Source organism: Toxotes jaculatrix, chromosome 20 (genome assembly GCF_017976425.1).
Source record: "Toxotes jaculatrix isolate fToxJac2 chromosome 20, fToxJac2.pri, whole genome shotgun sequence".
Taxonomy (NCBI): Eukaryota; Metazoa; Chordata; class Actinopteri; family Toxotidae; genus Toxotes; species Toxotes jaculatrix.
Genome location: NC_054413.1, coordinates 12,359,798 through 12,380,967, shown reverse-complemented (window position 1 = coordinate 12,380,967; position 21,170 = coordinate 12,359,798). Strand labels below are relative to the sequence as shown.

The following is a 21,170-nucleotide window of genomic DNA, read 5'->3' as shown; positions in this document are numbered from 1 at the left end:
CGTCTCTCAGTGACCTCATGTTTTCATGATGTCAAAAAACATACACCTGACCTGCCTACAGAACTTTCACACCAGGTTGTAAGTGTGTGTTTTAGAATTGTCCAAAACCTGAGACACAAAAACAGCCAGCACCCACGTCTGTGTGGCCCAACCCAACTGATAATTTAGACCGAAATCAAACCTGAACCTGGACTGGTCAGTGTGGATTTATTTGAAACACTTGACACACATGGATGCAGACCAGGTACAGAATAGAGAAATTCTACTTGAGAAAATGACTCACACCTGACCTGAAACCCAGTAATTTATCAGAACCCATCAGGTTCAGGTCAGATAACACACGTGCATTTTTGCCTTAAGTGTATATGTGGTCTATTTAGATCTGGATTGAGGGATAGACAGTAAGGCGTACTGTAGCCAGATGCAGACAGATAGCAGCTAGACAGAACCCAGAGGACCACAGACTGTAATGTAGTCTCCCTAATTATTCATTAAAGGTTCAGACAGCACGACCAAGGAGAAGAGTGGGAGTCTGAACTGGACCTAAACACTCCTAATAGACTACTGGAACACACACACACCTACACACACACACACACACACTGCTATCTGGGATATTCTATGGAATTCAGCCTTGTTAGGTATTCAGCAGTCTCTTAAAACCTCTTGAGGCAAGTAATACAGCTTTAGAAATTCATATTAAATTTAAGTGTTTTTAAAATGTCTTTTAAAGTTGTAAGCTGTAACATTTCACACTGTTGCCCCAGAACTACTCTGAAGATGGCAAAGCATCTAGTATTGTCACTTGATAAATCAGTAACAATGTCGGTATCCAGTTATCTGTCCAGATAACTTGGGTGTGGCAGTTGGGGAAACAGGACAGTTGTGACCCAACTAATGGATCAGTTTCTCCATAACAGAGAACTTAGAGCTTAAACTACAGAAAATGGTTTTATGATTCTTTACCACACAGATACAAGATGATACTGTATATTAGTTAAGAAAGACAGTATGAAATTCAGCTTTTAAAATATAAAACTTGAAGGCTGCATATGATACTGTTTCTGGTACCGAAGCAAATACAGAAAATGTTTGATATCCTCAATCTTTAGAGAATTTTAGACATGCAAATTAACATTCTATATTCATATTCATATTTAGTATGTAGGATGTCTCTAGGCAACAGAGAGTACTCTGCTGTGAAAGAGTTGATGCCCCTTGTTGTAGTACCTCTGCAGACTTCAAACCATAAGAATGCTTTGATTTTATGATCAGAGAATCTATGTATAGATAAAAACATGCACACATGCACACACACTCCTCAGCACCTCTCTCAAGACAGACACTACCCCAGTTTACATTGAGACAAGGCAAGGAGGAGGGGGAAACAGTAGAGCAAAACCAAGAGGGTTTCTTGGGAATGGGAAGAGATGAGAACTGGAGACAGAAGGATGGAAATAGAATAAGGAAAGAGAGGAGTAAATAGGAAGAGAGATAGACAAATGAGAAAGAAAGGGGGAGACAAATCAAAAGAGAGGGAGAAAGAGAAAGAAGCAACAGGAGAGAAAAGCATGACAAGATGTAAATGGCAAGCACCAGCGAAAAGAGAGGAGAGAAATAGAAATCAAAGAGGAGAGAGGGATAGTGGGTTTATGCTCACGTTAAAGGGGTGTGGGTCACTCAACAAAGAGGTTGAAGCATAAAGGAACTCTACATAAAGGGGAGGAAGAGGAAAGGGAAAGGGAGAAGAGGGGTGTGGCGCCTTAGGTGTATAATATTGTCTTGAAGTCTCTCTTTTCACATGCATCTCTTTCCTGTCTATCCTTTGCCCTTTCACATATCTCTCCTCGCCTCAAAGGGTCTCTTTGACTTTTTAATGCATCGAGGTGTACATAGTGGAGATGTAGTTTGCTTTCAGAAACACATGTAGTCATTGTGACAAAACGCAAGCACTTAGAAACATGAGAATATACAGTATACTCACACATCTTTCTTTCATGAATAAAAGAGAAATTAAAATCCGCTACTGAGGTCCGTTACTAGTAACTGCATACCCCCTTGTTTCAGCTGACCTTCAGTGGTTTAATGTTTTCTGCCATAATGTACAGGTGAAATCCAGGACTCTCTGACATCACAGAGAGGCCCATGAAACTTAGCTTTTCAGCCTGGTGTTAAGTTATTTCTTAAGCGTAGTACAAAGTTGTGTGAATGCAAAAAAAAAAAAAAAAATGCACAAGTTAATAAAAAAATATGTCCCAATCTGTCTCCTCACTCACACAGTGGGATGGTGTAGGACCTTTTCCGGACACGGCGGAACCTCCCAAAGGGGTTCAGATGCTGTGGCACCCCACCATTGTCAAGCCCTACCTCACCCTGTTGTCTGAATGCTCAAATCCCGACACCCTGGAGGGAGCAGCCGGGGCTCTGCAGAACCTCGCCGCAGGCAGTTGGAAGGTATCAGCCAGGTTTCAAACGTTTCCCAAACCATTTATCTTCTTATTTCTCTATCTTTTTTTTCCAAGGTTTATTTATTGAACGTCACCGCAGAACAGTACAGATAAACATCTTGCACAAGTTACATTTTTTTTCCTTTGATCCCAACCCCAGGCATCCCGCTGACACATGACAGACACAAGCACGACTCAAACCTGCACAAACAAATGCATATTAACAAACAAAGTTACAAACAGAAATAAATAAATAAATGCAACCCACACTACTAAAAAAACAAAACTACAATAAATTAATCAAAACAAGCAAAAAATGCAAAATTAAATATACAAAATAATAAATAAATTGTTGCAGTATATTGGTAACAGGTACTCGGCGATGACAGTCTCAGGTTTCTCCAAAAAAGGATGGAAAAGGGCCCCATACTCTGTAGAACTTCTTCACTGACTTTTGAGTGGAGTAAGTTTTAAACAGTGGGAGTGAGAGGGAAGAGCAGGATCTATCCATGTGAATATTATATCACATTGAGCCAGTTGAGAGGTGAAGGCCAGGACACCTTATTTGGTTGTGGGCGACGCCAGTTCTAGTAGGGGAATCCCAAAGACAAAGCTCAAAGGCTTTGTCTGACAGAAAATTTAGAACTTTGATTTCCAAAATTCAGCTAGGCAAAGGCATGACCAGAACACATGAAAAAAGTGTGGCAGGGGTGCGTTTACATTTGTCGCTAATAGCATCCCCCTCAGGGTGGGTTTTGTTTTGGAAATGTGAGTAACACTTTGAACTGCATAAGTGCATAGCTCATGCATGTCACATGGTTCCACACAGGTCTAAGAATCGCTTAAGTTTAAAATGGAAGAATACAGATCTTGTACTGATCCTTTCAGGGTAGGGTTTAAAGACAGAAAGGTGTCAACACCTTTTTAGGAAACTTGGTGAAATGTCTGATTTGACTAAGTCTTGGACTCAGAATGGCAGGCATTGAGACTGGACTGTATGCACTAGCCTCCACAGAGAGCCAGGTTGGACACAAGGGTTCCTTTTGAAAATGCTCCCAGTAGGACAAACAATGGATGTTTGCAGCCTAATAGAATAATTGTAAGTTAGGTAAAGCCATGCCTCCTACCAGGTTTGGTTGCTGGAGATTTCTGCATCAAGAATGTTAACAATTTCAAATATATGAAAAAAAATTATAGAATCAAGGGTCTTAAAGAAAGATTTGGGGAATAAGAAACCTTAGCAAGAGCATCCTTTTTTATAGAGTTTTTTAGCCCACGTTGTTGCTTGGTCCAGTAAAAGAGAGAAGTTTGACAGAAACAGTATTAACGTATTGAATTGTTGAACATGAAATTAGAACCAAAATCACATTTTTCTAAGGCAACATAAAAAAAATTAGAGAATAAAAACTCATCATTATTATAAATGGTTTATAATAAATTGTCCATTATTATGAAAGGAAGAGATTCATCATAAGCATGTCCTCACTTAGCCATGCAACACATGCAGAGACATGCAGAGACACACAGTGTACACAAATTATATTTGTGCAGATAAACCACAGATAAAATGTATTTACAATGTAAGTAGAACAAACAACCTATCTGCATATATGTGTGTGTATGTATATATAAATGTGTGCATTCAAGTGTGTGATTATGTGTGTAGGCTACCTATCTGATGCCTGAGCCATAGACAAATGCTGCAATGCTTGAGAAGTTTTCTGCCCTCCTTCCCCTAAGTAGACATTGTCCATTCACACAAATGAATTTAGCACAAAAGATAATGCTGATTTGGCTTCTGTTTATAGAAACGTAATGTGGTAAGGATAGATTCTCAGTGAGATCAAAATGATCTCAAAAACGTTATATGTTTGAATAATGGCACAGGAGGAATTTTTTTTTTCCCCTGCGCCATCCTGCTGACTTTGAAATATTTTGAGCACAAATCCCATGTTTTTATGTGTTCCATAGTTCAGTAGCAATGCAATTACTGTAATGATGTAAAGGCTCCAAGCCTGAACACACCAGGGAGTACAGCCAGGGTTCAACAGCAGCTGACTGATGGAAGCAGCTACACGGTAATAATGTATGAGTCATGAATTCGTTTCGGAGAGGGTGGTGGTGTGCGGTCATATTGGCGAGGGCAGCTTTTGCCTTGAGGGAGGTGTGGGTAAAAGACAGAAAGTGTGAGGGCGTAACCTTGGACTAACCTTGATATCATAACACCTCATCTGACATTGCTGGTTATAAATAAGCTATATGGAAAGCTATGTGGAAATGTTAATGTGGTCAAGTATTGCTGTATACCAAAAAACATAAACTCATGAAGGATGAAGAGGCAGGAAACTGCACTTTGTTTGAGAGGGATATCGTGTTGATGTGTATCAGATTTTGGGGGATGTGTATCAGATTTTGGTTTGCTGGGGGCTGCCATTGGTAGATGAGGAGAGTGAGAGCTACATAGGAAGACAAAGGAGAAGAAGGAAACGATGGGGGCAGGTGGTCTTCAGGAAATCACATTTTCTATTTTGGGCCTCACTGCATGTGTGAATGTGTGTGTGTGTGTTTGTCTGTGCACTTTGTTGTGACTCCTCTAAGCAAGCTCCCTCTCCTGGCTTTGAGAAAACTGCTGCTTCCTTCAACGGTTTCCTAAGAAGCTGTGTTGGCGTACTCTGGCACTCTCTACTCTTTGCTCACTAAGCTCTTGGCTAAGACGTATGATCATTTCCCTCCTTTCCTAAAATGATTATATGAACCATAGTTTGCCCATTTTGGTCTCTAAGAAAAACAATACAGTATTTTAACCATAACATACCCTGGAAAGGCGAATCATTCTTTTGACAGAAACTTTCAGCTTCACACTTCACTTACTGATATCCCTTCTTGGGTACTGTTTTAGCACCTCCCCGGACTTCTACCATTGGACCCACAAAGCAGCACCACTTGAGCCGCTTAAGGTCGAGTGGTCCATTTAAGTGTACCTTGATAGTTATTGAGGGATGATAGAGTGGTCTCCAATCTCAAGACCTTTCTCCCTGGTTCATATAATTCTCCCTTTTACAGTAGATCACTTGTGAGTCAGTGTAATGCCTGAGCCGCTCTCATATTGCCCCTGAATTTAACATCTCCCATTGGACCTTGCCCATTGTGCTTTTTCTGTCTCTTTTCCGATTTTACTACCTCAACAGCTTTTAAACTACAGTCAGTCTCTGGTTAAGAAAAAAAGGTAGAAAGAAAGAAAATAGTCAGCACAGTGATAATATGAAAATTCATGGACTGAAAACCAGGTTTTGCAATTGTTGCCTCAAGTGGACGGGCCTCATCCCCATTGTTATATTATTATATGATGACAGCTGTTGGATTGATGAACAAAACTGGAAAAATAAAACATAGGTTGTAATTTTTTTTTCAGTTTCTATTTTAATTCTTAGCTATTTGCTGCTAACAAAACTACAATCTTCCTGTTATGAAGAACATTACAAATTTTTTTTACTATAAATAGATATAATGAATTATATATCTCTTATATATTATATATATGGTCCTTATTTTCATTTCAAATACTGACTGTAGGACCTACTGTAAATATGCCATCCCCTTCTGATACCAGTTTTTGCTGTGTAACATCTTACCCCTGCTTTGTCCCTGTCAGTGGTCGGTGTACATCCGGGCTGCTGTGCGTAAAGAGAAAGGCCTTCCCATCCTGGTGGAGTTACTGAGGATAGACAATGACAAAGTGGTGTGTGCCGTGGCCACCGCTCTCAGAAATATGGCCCTGGACATAAGGAACAAGGAGCTCATTGGTGAGTACTAATAAAGGCTTTTCCAAGACCTGATTTTAGGTGGTTGCCGTGTTTGCTGTTTGTTAAAAGCAGTATGAGGCCCATTTTCATCTCTAATTACATTCTCTCATAGCCCTTCTACCTTGGTGTGTTCCTCTCACGTTGTTCTCAATTAGAGTATGCAAGTCAAGAGCTTGTGTTCAAGTGATGTAACACAAGGGCAAAAAGCCTGTAGCCAGTTGCATCAATTAGAAGTAATTTAACACAAATGCTAGCCTGTAGTCACCTCTGTCGTTTAGCTGTAACATAGTGTAATGGCTCCTCTGGCGTGGCCCATATTAGCCAGGTGGTGAACTTGTTGATGTGTGATTTTTGACCCATTAAATTATGACAAACTATATATATACTATACTATATAATGAGCTGAAATTTTAAGTGAGGCTTAAATGTGGTTATGCGATCTGAAATTGTTGTGGAGGTTATGGCGAAATATAAGAATTTGGTTTCTTTTTCCATCCATAATTTTTCATTATACCTTATTTAACTGAGGCCAAGGTGTGTGTGAGAGAATTGGGCTCATTAAGCCAGGCAAGGCAAGAAGTGAGTGAGGGAAATAAACTTGTGGCTAATATTTAATTGAAAGAGAGAGACTAAAGAAGGAGAGAGAGTGGGAGAGAGATACTGTAGAAGAAGAGATGATCACTTCAAAGGTTTGCAAGGGGCTTTGAAAAGTACACTGCGATAATGAGTGAGCCTCATTCAGGCTTGCTGACTGGTAGCATCACCACATCTAGAGAGTAGGGATCACTAGTAAACTTGACACAGTGAGATAAATTAAATGATTAAGTGACAGTTTGAGGTTTCAGACTTGGTTTTAAGTTTAGGTTAGGGTTAAAGTCAGCGTTAGGGTTAGGCATTCAGTTGTCATGGTTAAGGTTAGACTAAAGGGCTAAGGAAGGCATTATGTCAATGAGTGTACCCCACAGGCATAGTGAAACAAGTCTGTCTGTGTTTCTTTATATGTCTACAAATCAGTTTGTGTGTGTGATTCCTCCTCTTTGTGTGTGGTTGCAACTGTATGAACACACACCACACAAGTACTATGATTGTATGTTTGTGTGCATACTGTATGTGCACATGTGGCATCACCCCTCTGTCTCTGGTATCTCTGATTATCTCAGCTTCCTGGTGGGCTCAGTGGTTTCCATAGCAACCCTGCTACCTTCAGTCTCAGGCGAGGGGCTTCTGGAGCCTCTCTGGGTTGTAAGAACGACAAAGAACGCCGCCGGCAAGCTCAAAACGCCTATACTGTGATGGTCTGGCTGGCGCATGGCAGCAGATTACAGGATAATTGAAGCATTTGCACAGACAAGACACTTATCAGTCTGATTTTTTTTTTCAACCAGATCTCTTTATTAAATTTTCTGCTGACATGACAAAGTGAGGACAGCAGTTATAGGGTATGTTACAGTGGGTGTGGCAGAAAAAACACATGAAAGAAAGAGAAAGGACAAAAGAAAAAAAAAAACATCATTGGACAGGGGGACAAACAGTCCCCCTGTCCAATGATGTTGGACAGGGGGACAAAAAAGTGTTGCTTGGATTGCCTTAATTGTCCCTCTACTGTGTGAGTCATCAACAGGTCATGTTCTGAATGCAGTAGAAGTTGTTGTCTCTATAAAGGGTGGGAGAGGAGGAGGAGTTTCCATCAAGTTCAAGAAGCTCACCTGCGATTTCTGACAGTCTAGCCTTTTCAGCCCTTGACAACTGGGAAATAAAGGAAATGACCTGCCCTCAGACAAAGGCATTAAGAGCCTCTGACAGAGTGCCAGTACCAACACCAAGCATATCTTTCAGTTGGATGTAGGCGTGAATCTGTGTGGCAACTAAGTCTTAAAACTCCCTGTCCAACAGCAAGTGAGATCTGAATTTCCAAGAAGTAGGGTTGGGGGTTTATACCAAGAGGGGAACAGATGTCAATGGATGTAAGTGCATGATCAAAGAGACCTATAGGATGGTTGTCACATAAAATGACCCGGTGTAACTGAGTATGATCAATCAAAAAGAAATCAATGGGAAACAGGAATGTATAGGGTACCTGTGAGAAAAAGGGAAAACCTTTAATCACATGGCAGATTTAGATCGACTGGTTTTATCAGACTGATTTGAATAGTTTTTGATCATTTGTGTTTTTTTTTTCTTTTGTTTGACCAGGTACAGTTTAGTCATGTTATTGCTTTTAATAGAATAATCTAGTATTTTGAGATCAAAATGCTGTTTCAGCTGCCTTAACATTAAGTCTGATTGAGCCATTTGCTCTTACATCATCAGAATAAATGTTTAATTTGAATAAAATTGAAGAGAAAACCAGTCCACGCACTAACACGATTCTTCAGTGTGACCTTTTAGAATTAGAAAAAGCTGTTACACTTTCTCTTTTAGTCTTTTATTACCATTAGCTTCTCAGGTAGAGAAAGCTAAATAGGAAAGTTTTTGAAAGAGAGGTAGACATTGTAATGAATGTGTGCTTCATGGACAGAAAGGCAAAACACACAGGCTGATTGAATAATGTAATTACATGCAAGTCAGAGGGAAAATCAATTCAGATTTGTTTGGCATTTTTCATTTGAATACACGCTTGACTTATTTAGGTGCAGGATAACATGGTTTAAGTCCTGAGTCTGATTAGCTCTCCCAATGTTATTTCTTAGATACTTACTTAGACAATGAGACAGAGAGCGTGATAGAGGGAAATTGAGATATGCAATAGAGATAGAGAAAATTCGGGACATTTCAGATCATCCTTCTCCCATAGCAACTGTGGCTGGCACCATCAGGGATGTGTTGCCAGATTTAAAAATAGATGAACTTGGGAAAGAAAACAGACATGTTGAGAAAGACTGTTTTGATGCTTATTTAGTAAACGCTTTTTTAAGCGTAGTCTGATGTAGCTAATAGGTTCCACTGAAATGGACAGTTTTTGGTCTAGTTTGGTTCAGTCCTCCAGAACCAGGTGTATTAAAGTTGCATTAAGCCATCTGAGCTTTGAGTGATGGAAAAACTCCTGAACTCCCTGGAGCTGCAGGGTGGGTTGTTGATTCTCAGTGGGATTGTTTCTACAAGCAAGGTTTCATTTGTTCAGTGTTAAAATTACTTAGCGCTTACTTCACCTAATAAGACTGCAATGATGAGCTGGCTGTGTTTAGCTAGCTAACAATGAAATAAATTATCAGTTTCCATTCAGAATTATCCCAGTCAACTTCTTTTCCAAACTGTTGAGACGGCCAAGTGGTAAATGAGACAGAAAGCGAGTGTGAGAGTCAATGACACACGGAGGCACAGAAAGACAGAAGGTTTCAGAGATGCAGAGAGAAAATGGAGAGAGAAGGGGAGAAGTGAGAGGGATCAGTCAGGGTTGAGCCTTTACTCTTGGCAAGGTATGAGATGATACATGTCGACAGAAATGAGGTAGAGGCCAGACTCTCCTAAGTGACAAGCCCCATTTGGCCAATGTTTTGCAAGCTTTATTCACCACTGTGACTCTAACCTCTGAGTCACAAACCTTTTCCTTTACACTGTGGATTTCTGCAAAACAACAGCTTAACCCAAAGTGACAAAGCAATTTCACAGAGCAGTTTGGGGGTCTTTGTAAGATCAAAGTTCCACCTAATTATAATATCATTTCGCATGGCTAATCTAGAGAAAATCACCTCTTTCTGAAAAGCAAGAAACCAAATCTTTGTGTCTTAAAACGCATGCAATAGTGTGTCATAAGCCTTTAGTTCTGCTATATTTGGCAGCATCACCACCTTGGGGTAATGGTAGTTTGCATGAGACCTCAGCAGAGTGAGCAGAGATGAGAATTATCTTTTGCTCACCATAACATCAGATTGTCAAATCATCTGGAAAGCACTGTACGACCATGTTCGCATTTTACATGAATATGCATCTTGGGTGATCCAGTTACATGTGAAGAGCTCTAAGTACAAATGTGAATGCACCAAAGATGCATTGAGGACTCAATTGGATCCGATTGCTCAGACCACATTCGGAGGTGTTCTGGGCCACATATGGGTCACATTCTTTTAGCAATGTGTATGCGAATGGGTTACACTGAAGGACCTACTGCCTGCTCAACTGAGGTCCTCTGCATAAGCAGTACATATTCATTTGTAGTTGTATTTGGCTCTTAAATAGCGTAAGATGGCTTTATTCACTACCTCTGAAAATATTGAAAATCCCATGTCAAAAATCTCAAAAGCAATTTGGTTTTCCTGGAACACACCAAGGAATAAACCATCTGTATTGTTTTGATTTCTTCTCTTACTTTCTGGTACACTAGGTATGGTTAGTGCACTGGTGTCACCCACCACTTAAAAACAGCAACACATTTGGTCTTTGCGAACAGAAAGTGAGAACCAATCATAATGCCAGGTGTGAACTGACGGACTTAGAGCTGTCCACTTGTGACTGGATCACCCAAAATGCATGTTAATGTCAGGTGCGAACAGGGCCTATGATTGGATGGCGGTAAGACAAGCAATAGAGAAGGAGAGTAGTGAGAGTAGTACAAGGTTAGAGAAGGACAGAGGAAAAGAACAGAGAGAGGCCTCGTCAGGCGAGAGAGACTGAATATAGAGGGGTAGAAGATCAAACAGAGGAGAAAAAGAAGAGAGCAGTGACAGCTAAAGACCTAACCACATATGTACGCTTATATTCCAATCCCTCTGTAATGTGATTTAGTGGTATATTGATGTCGCCGAGAATCTTTCTTCTCATCTGTCAGTGTTTTTGTCTCTCTCCTGATTTCACCTCCTTCATAGTTTTTGATTTGCATAATGTACTGTATGCCTGCGTAGCAATAAATGAGTCCCATTCACTGATACACCGTCTGTCAGCGCAATTCTTCCCCATTTACTTACAGATGGTAATTTGACACACATGAATTGGGAACAGCACTTGAACGCCAAAAGACTGATTTTTTTTTCTTTTTAATACAGCAACCATTTACTAAAGGTTCTTATAAATAAACCAAATAAACCAAAGTTAATGTTTAATGAAAAAGTACTTAATGCAAAAAAATCTGTATTCATTTAAGACATTTGATGAATTAAGATTTTCTTGCTGGTTTGTTTTTGTTTTTGTTTTGTTTTTTGTACAAAGTGACTTGGTCTTTCTGGATTCAGCATTTAGGTTTTAATTTAAATTCCCAACATGAATTCTGACTTTGAAGTCCTATAGTGGGGATTACATTAACTATGTGATGTATAGTCATGTAAAGTTGTGTGTAAAACTTTTTTAAGTTGCAATTTTCAAACAAATGAGACATATTTTTTTTAAAAGTATAGTGATTCAGGTTCTTTAAATGGCTCAAAGTGTTTAATCATAACAGGCATATTGCATGTGATTGTACATCGGTCTGCAAATCAGCAGAATAGTGCTATTCATGATCTGCACATAGATTCAAGAATAATTTTAGAAAATGTTTTTGCTTTACGGAGATAATGTAAAAAGATGGAAAGGAAATCTAACCAGTCAGCTTTTAAATGCCAGATTTTCTGGCTATCTTCCTGTATTTGGACTCCAGCAATTGACCTCCAACATCAAAAAGGCATACTGATGTCCTCTTCAAAAGCAAAATGTGAAACCTCATAGTAGCATGATGTGAGAAAAAGCAATACTAACAACCGTCTTGTCTACAACATGAACACAATACCGCTTTTCTCCTTGTCTTTCTTCTTCTTCTTTGTTTCTCCTTTTCCTCCTCTGATCCATTCATTCCCCACCCACGCCCCCCACCACCCCCACTCCCAGTCTCCTTGTGTCGTTGCAGACATGAGCTCATAACGCCTCGTTTTCCCTCTCTCGCAGTCTCTCGCTCTTTGTGTCTCGCATTGATGACATCAGTGCTGGGGAGTGTTACCGTGGAAACCCAAGTAGTGCACCACAGGGATGTCGCTAATTGCATTATTGCAGATGTACGTGTGTGTGTGTGTGAGAGAGAGAGAGAGCGTGTGTGTTCATTAGAGGTAAGGCATTGTTGATGTAAATAAAGAGTAGAAAACTCACTGGTTTCAAGCCTTTGATCTAAACACTTCTCCTTCTCATAAACACACATACATTGTCATACACTGCAGAATTGCACTAAGCAGAGGGCAAAAAACTGCATTGTGATTACTCCAGGTTGTGGATTCATGGCCAAACCAAATATTTTTAGATCAGGAGACAATATCTATTTTGTGTTTTCCACACCAGTGCCAACTTTCACATATTTTGCTATCCCTGCTGTCAGCAGACTTCTCTGTGGTAACAATAAACAACTCTGTAAGGGTAGCGGGCCGAAAGAGAGTGTGGGCATGTCCACCACCTCACACTAAGCTGACACACGCTTCTCTGTCCCTGTTGCAGCAGTACTTTATGAAATTTCTGTGTTGCCTTCAGGATGAATCCCCATGTGTACGAGGGTCTGACATGTCTTTTATCAGCACACTTTGTTCTCTCTGGCATTCTTCGTCCTCTGCTCCACTGTGCCAGACTGGGAGCACATCAGACAGAAAAATAGAAATAGAGAGCAATAAAGAGAAATAGAGAGAGGGAATGAAAGTGCTGTCAAAATACAATGATGAGGTTTTTTTTTGGTCTCTCTGTCCAGGATCAGACTCATGTTCATATAATCTTGGGAGGCCATGGACACATACACCAGGAGTAACAGCTAATACTTGAATGACATATGCAAGTTTATCATTGTCTTCGTGATTATTATTGAGAAGCTCTACACTGTAACTTCATCTAACCATCACAATGGGAGTTCTCTATTCCCTGCCACTGTGAGTGTGTGCATAATTACTGTATGTCTGTGTGTGTGCATCTATAGATCTTCTCAAGCAGGCATCTTCTTCATGTCTAGAATGTCTTTAATGAAGCCACAGGTTCCTCACAGGGGAAAAACAACTCCCCCACACCTTTCCTCCCTCCCTCACTTGCTCTGTGCTGCTCTCTCCCTCACTCTCTCCCTCGCTCTCTCCCTCGCTCTGCCGTTTACGCCGTAAACCTGTCACCCGCAGACATCAAAGAGAGACACACAGATGGCAAGATGTAACTGGTTTGAAAAGCACCAAACACAGAAAGACAGAATATTTCATAACAGGGAAGCGACAGTCATGCCATTTCCAATTTACCTCCATTTCTGACCTCTTTAAACCTCCTGTGTTTCATCTGCCTGTACTCTCCTCTGTATTAAATTTTTATTTATTTATTTATATACTTATTTATTCATAAGTTAAAAGGAATACACCTTGCATTGCAGCGGGGAATCAGGCTGCCATTGCAGGTCATTCTGTTTTGACTTGACGACGATGTGAGGATGTTGATAATTGGTGACTACAGTGTGTACCAGTGCACATGTGTTTCTGCAGCTGTATGGACAAATCTTTTTTGGTCAGCCCTCACAACTTTAAATGGTTGTTTGAGGGTTAAGACTTGGTTTTAGGGTTCAGGTGAGAATTAGGTGTAGGTTAGGGTAAGGGTTGGGGTTAAGCATTTATTTGTGATGGTTAAGGTTTGGGTAAGGGGAATGCATAGTGACAGCACAACAGATGTAAGACAAAAATGTGTGTGATGTGTATGTGTGTGAGTGTGTGTGTGTATACAGTATGTTATTTATATTTCAGCCTGTTTGTTGCTGCTTTAAAACTGAGTCCATAATCCAGAACCCATTAGAATGCTGCAGTTTTTTATGATCTGGCTTAAAATACAAGCAAAATAAGTCAAATTGGTGTCAATAAAATGCTCCCTCCCTCCTTACTCACTGACAATATTGATGTTTGAGGATATCTCCAGGGTTTGTGTGTTGATGTAAGTTTGGTCTATAGTCATATGCTCAGTGTGAGACCTCGGAGGCTGACATCCAAAACCCATAAACACGCCACTTTAATGTTTTCAATAAAGGAATATTCCCACAGAAGAGACACCAACACCTTTGTTCCTTTGAATCTGGTGCCCCCTGTTGATGATGTGATGTACGGCTGATTAAACCAACCCTGGGCGTCAAATCACACAGACACTGAAACACCGGTTTTGTTAATGAATATTTTAGTGGCAGCCATAGCATAAAGCCCCATAATTAAACCACAGCTATAACATAAAGCCTCATAATCGTACCACATTTCAAACTAAGCTGTAATTCTACTGGCTGATGTCAAATCAATGCATTGGAGAAACAACATTTTAACATATATTCAAATACGATCATAAATCACTTCAGTTATACACATGAATATACCTAAAATTCTAAAAGTGTTCACAATAGGCCTTTAAGACAGCAGGTTTTTTTTCCCCTCATAACTCAAAATAGATTTCACAGCTGCAGACTGAACTACCTAATGTCTGCCAGTTATTAAGGTGGTAAACTTTCATTGTATCATGGATTTTTTAATTCGGCCCAGAACATACTCAAAAGAACCCAGGAAGGCTTTAGAAACATAAAATAGCCAAAACCTTTTAATACCAGTTAGCTTACAGCAGCTCGCCTCAGAAACCCCAACCCAGTCACTGATAACTGTGTATTAACCATCCTTTATTCTCAGACAGTCGGACGCCACAACCAATCAAGCCATTTCATCTTTCTCCACATCTCCCTGAGACAATTACCTCCAATTTTGCTTCAATAACACTCTCCCTTCTCCGTCAGTAAACAATCAAATCACTCCATTGTTGAGGGTAATTGGATCTCTTTAAATCAAATCAGCCATTATGGCCCAGATGAAGCACGCCCCGCTCAGTGGGAGTTAGCGACACATGAGGGAATGCAGCACAGGAATACATTACCAGCTCTGCCTCCCAGGTGAAGATGGCTATATTGGAGGATCTGTGTAATACAGGTTTATTAGACTGTGCAGTGATCAACACAGGGCATGCTTCTCTCCTTGAGGACATGTTCCAGGTGTAGCTCACATTTCAGTGACAGAGCAAGTAGGTGTAAGAGGAGAGGGGAGATTGCACATTGGCATGTAGAGGTGCTGTCTATGTCAAAGTAGGACTTTAACGTAGAGGGAGTCGCCACCCACTCATGAAAAATACATCTCAATTTGCTCCTCAGCTCTCTTGTTTCTTTCCTCCCTGTGCTACTAACATGTGATCACTGTTACAGGAATTACAGGAATAATTGTTACATAAAGTTCCTGGCTTTGACACTTAGCTTGGTATCTGGTTGCATGTGGGGATTAATTACAGTTTTTATACAGTTGTACTCATTCTGACACATTCAAATAAGTTATTTGTGAACTAAATGTCTGAGAGATAAATGGTATATTTAGTCATAACTAAAACCCAGTATTTTAACAAATAAAGTCTTCATTGCCGCCCGGTTAGCTCAGTTGGTAGAGCATGAGACACAATCTCTCAGGGTCGTGGTTTTGAGTCCCGCTCCGGGCGGCACTACCTCCCATGGGCTCACCACCTATGGGAGGTGCCGTAGGACTTCGGTGCATTGTGGACTGGGTGGCGGTCGCCCCCGCAAACTGGGCCTGGACCCAGATAAGTGGCAGATGATGACTGATGTCTTCATCAGGGTAACGAGCATATCAGAAGATTGAGCTTTTAAAATGTGTTTAATTTTGCATTCATGTTAGAAAAGTGCAGCAACTCTCTCCCTCTTATTTATATTAAGCCACAATTCATCAATACGCTACTTGCAGGCCTCTGGGTGTCATAGTATCTGGTTATAGAAAAAAGGCCAGATTTGATTTGGCTAAAGTTGCAATCTGAGCACAGCTTTGCTTTAATTTAGTCTAGTCTAAGCTATTTATTTTGTTTCCAGTGCAGTATGAATGTTCTCTGATAAAATGCTGTTAGGCAATAAAAAAAAATACAATAAAACTTTCCCAAAAAATAAAATAAACAAACCAAAAACTGAAGCAAACAGCCAGAAAGAGGGAAAAATGAGCACTACGTATGTTCAGGTGAGATGTGTATTTATGTGCATGTATGGCTGTGTATGTGTGTATTGTCAAGGTGTCAAAGTGTATGTGTGTGAGGCTTTCAGTAAGCCCTCAGTGATTATCAGGATGCAGTGTGTTCCTCTAACAAGGTGTGTTATTAAAAGGGTTGCTGCTAACAAGGGGCTCTCCATTTGATTCTCCAGCTATGAAGGCGGTCAAGTGTGTATAGGCGTGTGTGTGTGTGTGTGTGTGTACACTTTCTTCTTCTTTACTCAGTTTCTCTTTCCTTCCTGTTCTACTTGTTCCTCTTCTCTCTTAAATATGTAGGTCGACTGTACTGTTTCCCCTTCCTCTTTTAACCTCTCTTCCACTATCTCCTTCCATATCATCTCCCCCTTTCTACACTTACCCCTGTGGGATAAATGATGATGTCGCAGAGACTGATATGCATGCACACACCTGTGTACATACACACACACACACTTGGAAGTATATTTTAGAGATATGCAGACAGCGGTTTATCAGAGCATCTGTCTGCAAGCGTGAAATGCTTAGAGTAACACACACACACACACCTCTGATGGTTTTCTACATCTCTTCTGTATACTCCACACACTCCTTTTGTTATTACTGGATTCCCTAAAGTCAGTCAGTTGATAAATTAGACACTCACTCAATCAGTCAGTCAGTCAATCAATAAATTGTCAGTCATTCACGCAGTAAATTATCTGGCAGGCAGACAGTAAATTATCCAGACAGTAAATTAGTCATGCAGTCAGTCAGTGAATAATTCATTCTCTCACTCAGAAATTAGTCAGATCATTAATAAAGCAAGTCGTCAGCATGGTATTCGGTCGGTCATCAGCTAGTAAATCAGTCAGGGAACGGGTTAGTCTGATTCCAGTCCGTCAAATAGGGAGTCTTCTTCTCAGGATGTCGCTTAACTTTGCCAAAAGACAATGACCCTTTAACCTTTGTTCAGCCTGCCAACCCGAGATAACACAAGACTAATTATCTGCCAACTCCATTCTTATATACTCTTACATGTGTGCGCCTTTGTGTGACTGTGCATGCATGCATGGATGTGTGTGCATATCTTGTGTGTCTAAATGTGTGTGCTTCTGGGAATTCAAAGTGTTTGTTGTACAAGGACGTATATGTATAATCATGTAAATTCTTCCTTGTGCAAGTTAGTGCTTCCTCACTTTCTCAAGGTGAATGGTGTCACCTGATTTTCCTGTGTTATGTGTTTGCTTTGCTGTTCCCTCAGCCCTTCCCAAATCACTTAGACTTATTAGAAGGTAAATGTGAGCCAGGGATTCACCACCAGATCTGTAAGGGCTCCTTGGATATCACTGTGATGGATTGGTCTGGGAACAAACTTTGAGCCTTATGTGGAGAAGTGGGGCATTTCTGGAAAACGGTGAATGAAGACAAGGAAGGAATATAGTGTGTGCAGGAACAAATCTGTAACCCACGTGGATTTTTCTGTTCTTTTGTTTATATTTCACTCAGACTTTATAAATTCAAAGTAACACCATGGGCTGCAGAATTTTTAGACCTTTGATGTGAAGCAGCAGTTAGATATGTGGTTGTTTTTGCAAAAATGAATTGTCCGGAAACATTATTTTACAACCAGTGAAACAACACTCGGCGAAATCCAGAAGCATTTTGCATGCATTGCAAATTGAGTGTTTTGACCTCAGTTTTCTCCGCTGCCAGAGAAGATGTAATAGTCCACTTGAAGATGATAGCACCATGGATTTAACACTTAAAGTAGCACTTCCTGTTTTTCATCTGCTTTATCCGATCCAGCACTTCTGTGGAGGGCTTGCATTTGTAACAATTTAGGAGACAGTGACTCAGACTGAGCAGCTCTTCAGTTTTATATACACACAGAAACTGGCATGCACTGCTTTAAACGGCATGCTTTGTCATTCCCAGCAACAACATATGTCACAGTGAGGGTAGACTGATTCATTCTCGAGGAGATGCACAGTCGATTTAAGTGTACCTTTTAGTGTGCATCAGTGTAAGAGGGTTTGTCCTAGTGGTTCTGTTGAGAGGGTTTTGTTAAAAATTAAGCACATTTCAAGCATGGTTCATTATTGAACAGTCCCCTCTGTGTCCAAAATTAATGGTTCTTTATTTGAAACATGATCTATGGGTTTTGTCCCCCAGGAGCTCAAGATGATTCAAGTGTAATTGACAGGTTATATGACGGTCAAGGCATTTCTTACCCTTTGACTGCTGCTCATGTTTGATGCATCTACGCATGCAACCTCAGTCAGCACAATCACTTCTTTCCTCTCATCTCTCCAATTCCTCACCTGTCCTCCACATCCCTCCACTCATCACCTATTTGCTCTGATCTCTCCTTTATTGGCGCCCCCTCTTCTCAGTCATCTTCATATCCGGTGTTTTCACTCTGACGGGAAACTCCACTGAGAGTTTTGGCTGTAGTTGACTCAGAAACACTGCAGGAAATAACAGCAAAATTATTTGTATAAAAAGATGCAAAGGTCAACAAACTATTCTTATATTAAATAAAAAAAATCTACAATTTGGTGACGGTATTGAGTCTTGTCTTAATCCTGTTTGATGTAACACCAGCAGGATACTGACTACAGTACCTTAGTGTGTGGGGAAGCTCCGATCACATGTAGGAGGTTTTGTCTTCAGTTTCTGTCATTCCCTCTTTGAAATCCACACTCACACCACTTCGCCTTAAACTCCCCTTCACTCCAAACATTATTGCTTCCATCTGCTCCACCCATTCACTACTTGAGTTTATGGGTTTTCTATCTGACAGCATCTCCCACTCTTCTTAATTACTCCCTCTGTTGTTTCGATCTCTCAACAACCCAAGTCTTTGAATATCATTTTTTTTTTATTTTCTTCATATGCCTGCCTTTTCTCTGAAATACCATGAGTCGCCCATTATTGGATTCTCAGCATGTCTGCATCAGTGTGTGTGCGTCAGAGGATTTGCAGTATTGCCCTCTTAACCTAAAGCTTTATGGAGTTATCCAAACTACTCACTAGCCTTCATACAGCATTTGCTTTAAAAAAAAAAAATAGTATAAGGGCGATATTAGTTTTATTACTTGTAGGTTCCCAAGTGTCTGTTAAGTATATTATTGAGGTAATTGTGGATTTTTATATTGTACCAGTCATCCATAACCACACACTAAGAAACCCTCACACCCACTGTAAATCAGAAATCATATATCCATGTTGTCAAATTTCTAGTCCCTTCTCCAAGATAGTCCCTTCTCCAAAATAGACGTTATTTAGAAATTTAAAAACTTAAGTCTCAGTTTTTCAAGCTGTTTCCACCAAAACTGGCTATATCCAGGAGGATGTGCCGAGAACACAATCTGACCAATAATTCTGTACCTCTCCTTCATTTTCTCCACACACACCAGGTAAATACGCCATGAGAGATTTGATCCATCGGTTACCAGGCGGTAGTAGCAGCAGCAACAATAATACCGCCAGCAGTGGGTCCTCCGGAACCACAGGTCCTCCCAGCAAGGCTATGTCAGATGATACGGTAACTGCCATCTGCTGTGCGCTGCACGAAGTCATCACCAAGAATATGGAGAATGCTAAAGCTCTGCGCGATGCTGGCGGCATCGAAAAACTCATCGGCATCGCCCGCAGCAAAGGAGACAAGTGAGTTGGCCAAAGTTTTGAGTCCTTAATATAAAATTGGTGGTGGGCATTTATACTTTGACACTTATTCAAACTTATTTGGAGGTTAACACTTCAACTTGAACTTATTTTTCCCTTCCTTTCTTCCTTTCCTTTTAAATAGATTTAAAGTTCAAGTTCAAATTTCAAGACTGAGGAGACCATGGTTCATATGTTTGCATCATTACATCAAATGGAAAAATTCTGGATGTGCAGTGCATCATTGCAGAGTAATTTCTCCAAAGAACAGCATGACATACTTGGTATTTTTGGAAACCCTTCAGATCTATTGTAGGGTCTTGCAGGGTTGAAAAGGACAACTTGATTAGACACTTGGCTGCTGAGGGAAATACACAAGTGACCTTGCTGTTGTGGGATTGTGTCTCAGCTGGCCCAAAGAAGCATGTGAAAGGAAATGCAAGACAGTTTTAACAGTCAGCCTTTTCGTGCATATCAGAAAGAGGTAAGATGTAGGATGAATGCATCTGCAGTGTCACACCTCTAAACTAGCATATCATTATGCTCTGTAGTAAAATATCTGGGGGAACCTCACTGCTGAAATGAATTGGTGTAACCTGTGCTTTAACCTTTGCTGGTGGATTTTTTTTTGGCAGATAACACACTGGCTAGGGGCCTGGAAATTGACAAAACCATCTTTGTTCCCTAAAGCACAAGAGATAGAACATAAAAACATAAAGTCAGATTCTGGTTCTGAATTTTTCAAGTCACATTTTGTGTCAGAGGAACAAATATCTTAAACTACTCCACCATTAGTGCTACATGTTTTGCAAGATTCCTTTATCCAAATGATTTTGATCCCCCATATTCTTTACTGCCTCAGTGAAAATAGTGTCATGGCACTGAGCTACAGACACCATAGACTTTATCCTACTATTTAACATTCACTTGTAGTACAATTGCACAAGTCCGAAACTGGGTGCAGCAGAAATTCTCAAAGGATGCAGCTAAACATCAGACAATAATGATATATTAGAACAGTTTATGTAGACGTGTGCCATATGTGCATGTATTTATAACCACAGAACAGATTTACCTGAACTGTTGCTGAAGTGGTTATGAGATCATAACGATGATGGATGGTTAACATTCTCCCAGATTTAAGCATTTTAATTTTCTGCTCAGGGACAATGAAGAACACTTACTGTAACTTTCACAACATAAGCATTGGTTTCTGAAACAGTAAAAACAAAGAGGAAAAAGTGGACTTAAGGCTACATTTTATATACACATGTTTGTTTGAGTTATTCACATATGCCTCAGAGAGCAAATGGTGTTCTGGTGCCAAA

At 40.3% G+C, this 21,170-nt stretch overlaps 1 protein-coding gene across 1 annotated transcript in view; it reads left to right on the top strand.

Annotated features, from left to right (window-relative positions):
• ctnnd2a (catenin (cadherin-associated protein), delta 2a) overlaps nucleotides 1-21,170 on the top strand; it is a 291,359-nt gene that overhangs the window by 250,135 nt on the left and 20,054 nt on the right. Inside the window, exons 19-21 of the mRNA XM_041066353.1 lie at nucleotides 2,281-2,454; nucleotides 6,100-6,250; nucleotides 19,596-19,845. Of these exons, the coding sequence (XP_040922287.1) occupies nucleotides 2,281-2,454; nucleotides 6,100-6,250; nucleotides 19,596-19,845 (575 nt within the window). The remainder of the gene's footprint in view (nucleotides 1-2,280; nucleotides 2,455-6,099; nucleotides 6,251-19,595; nucleotides 19,846-21,170) is intronic.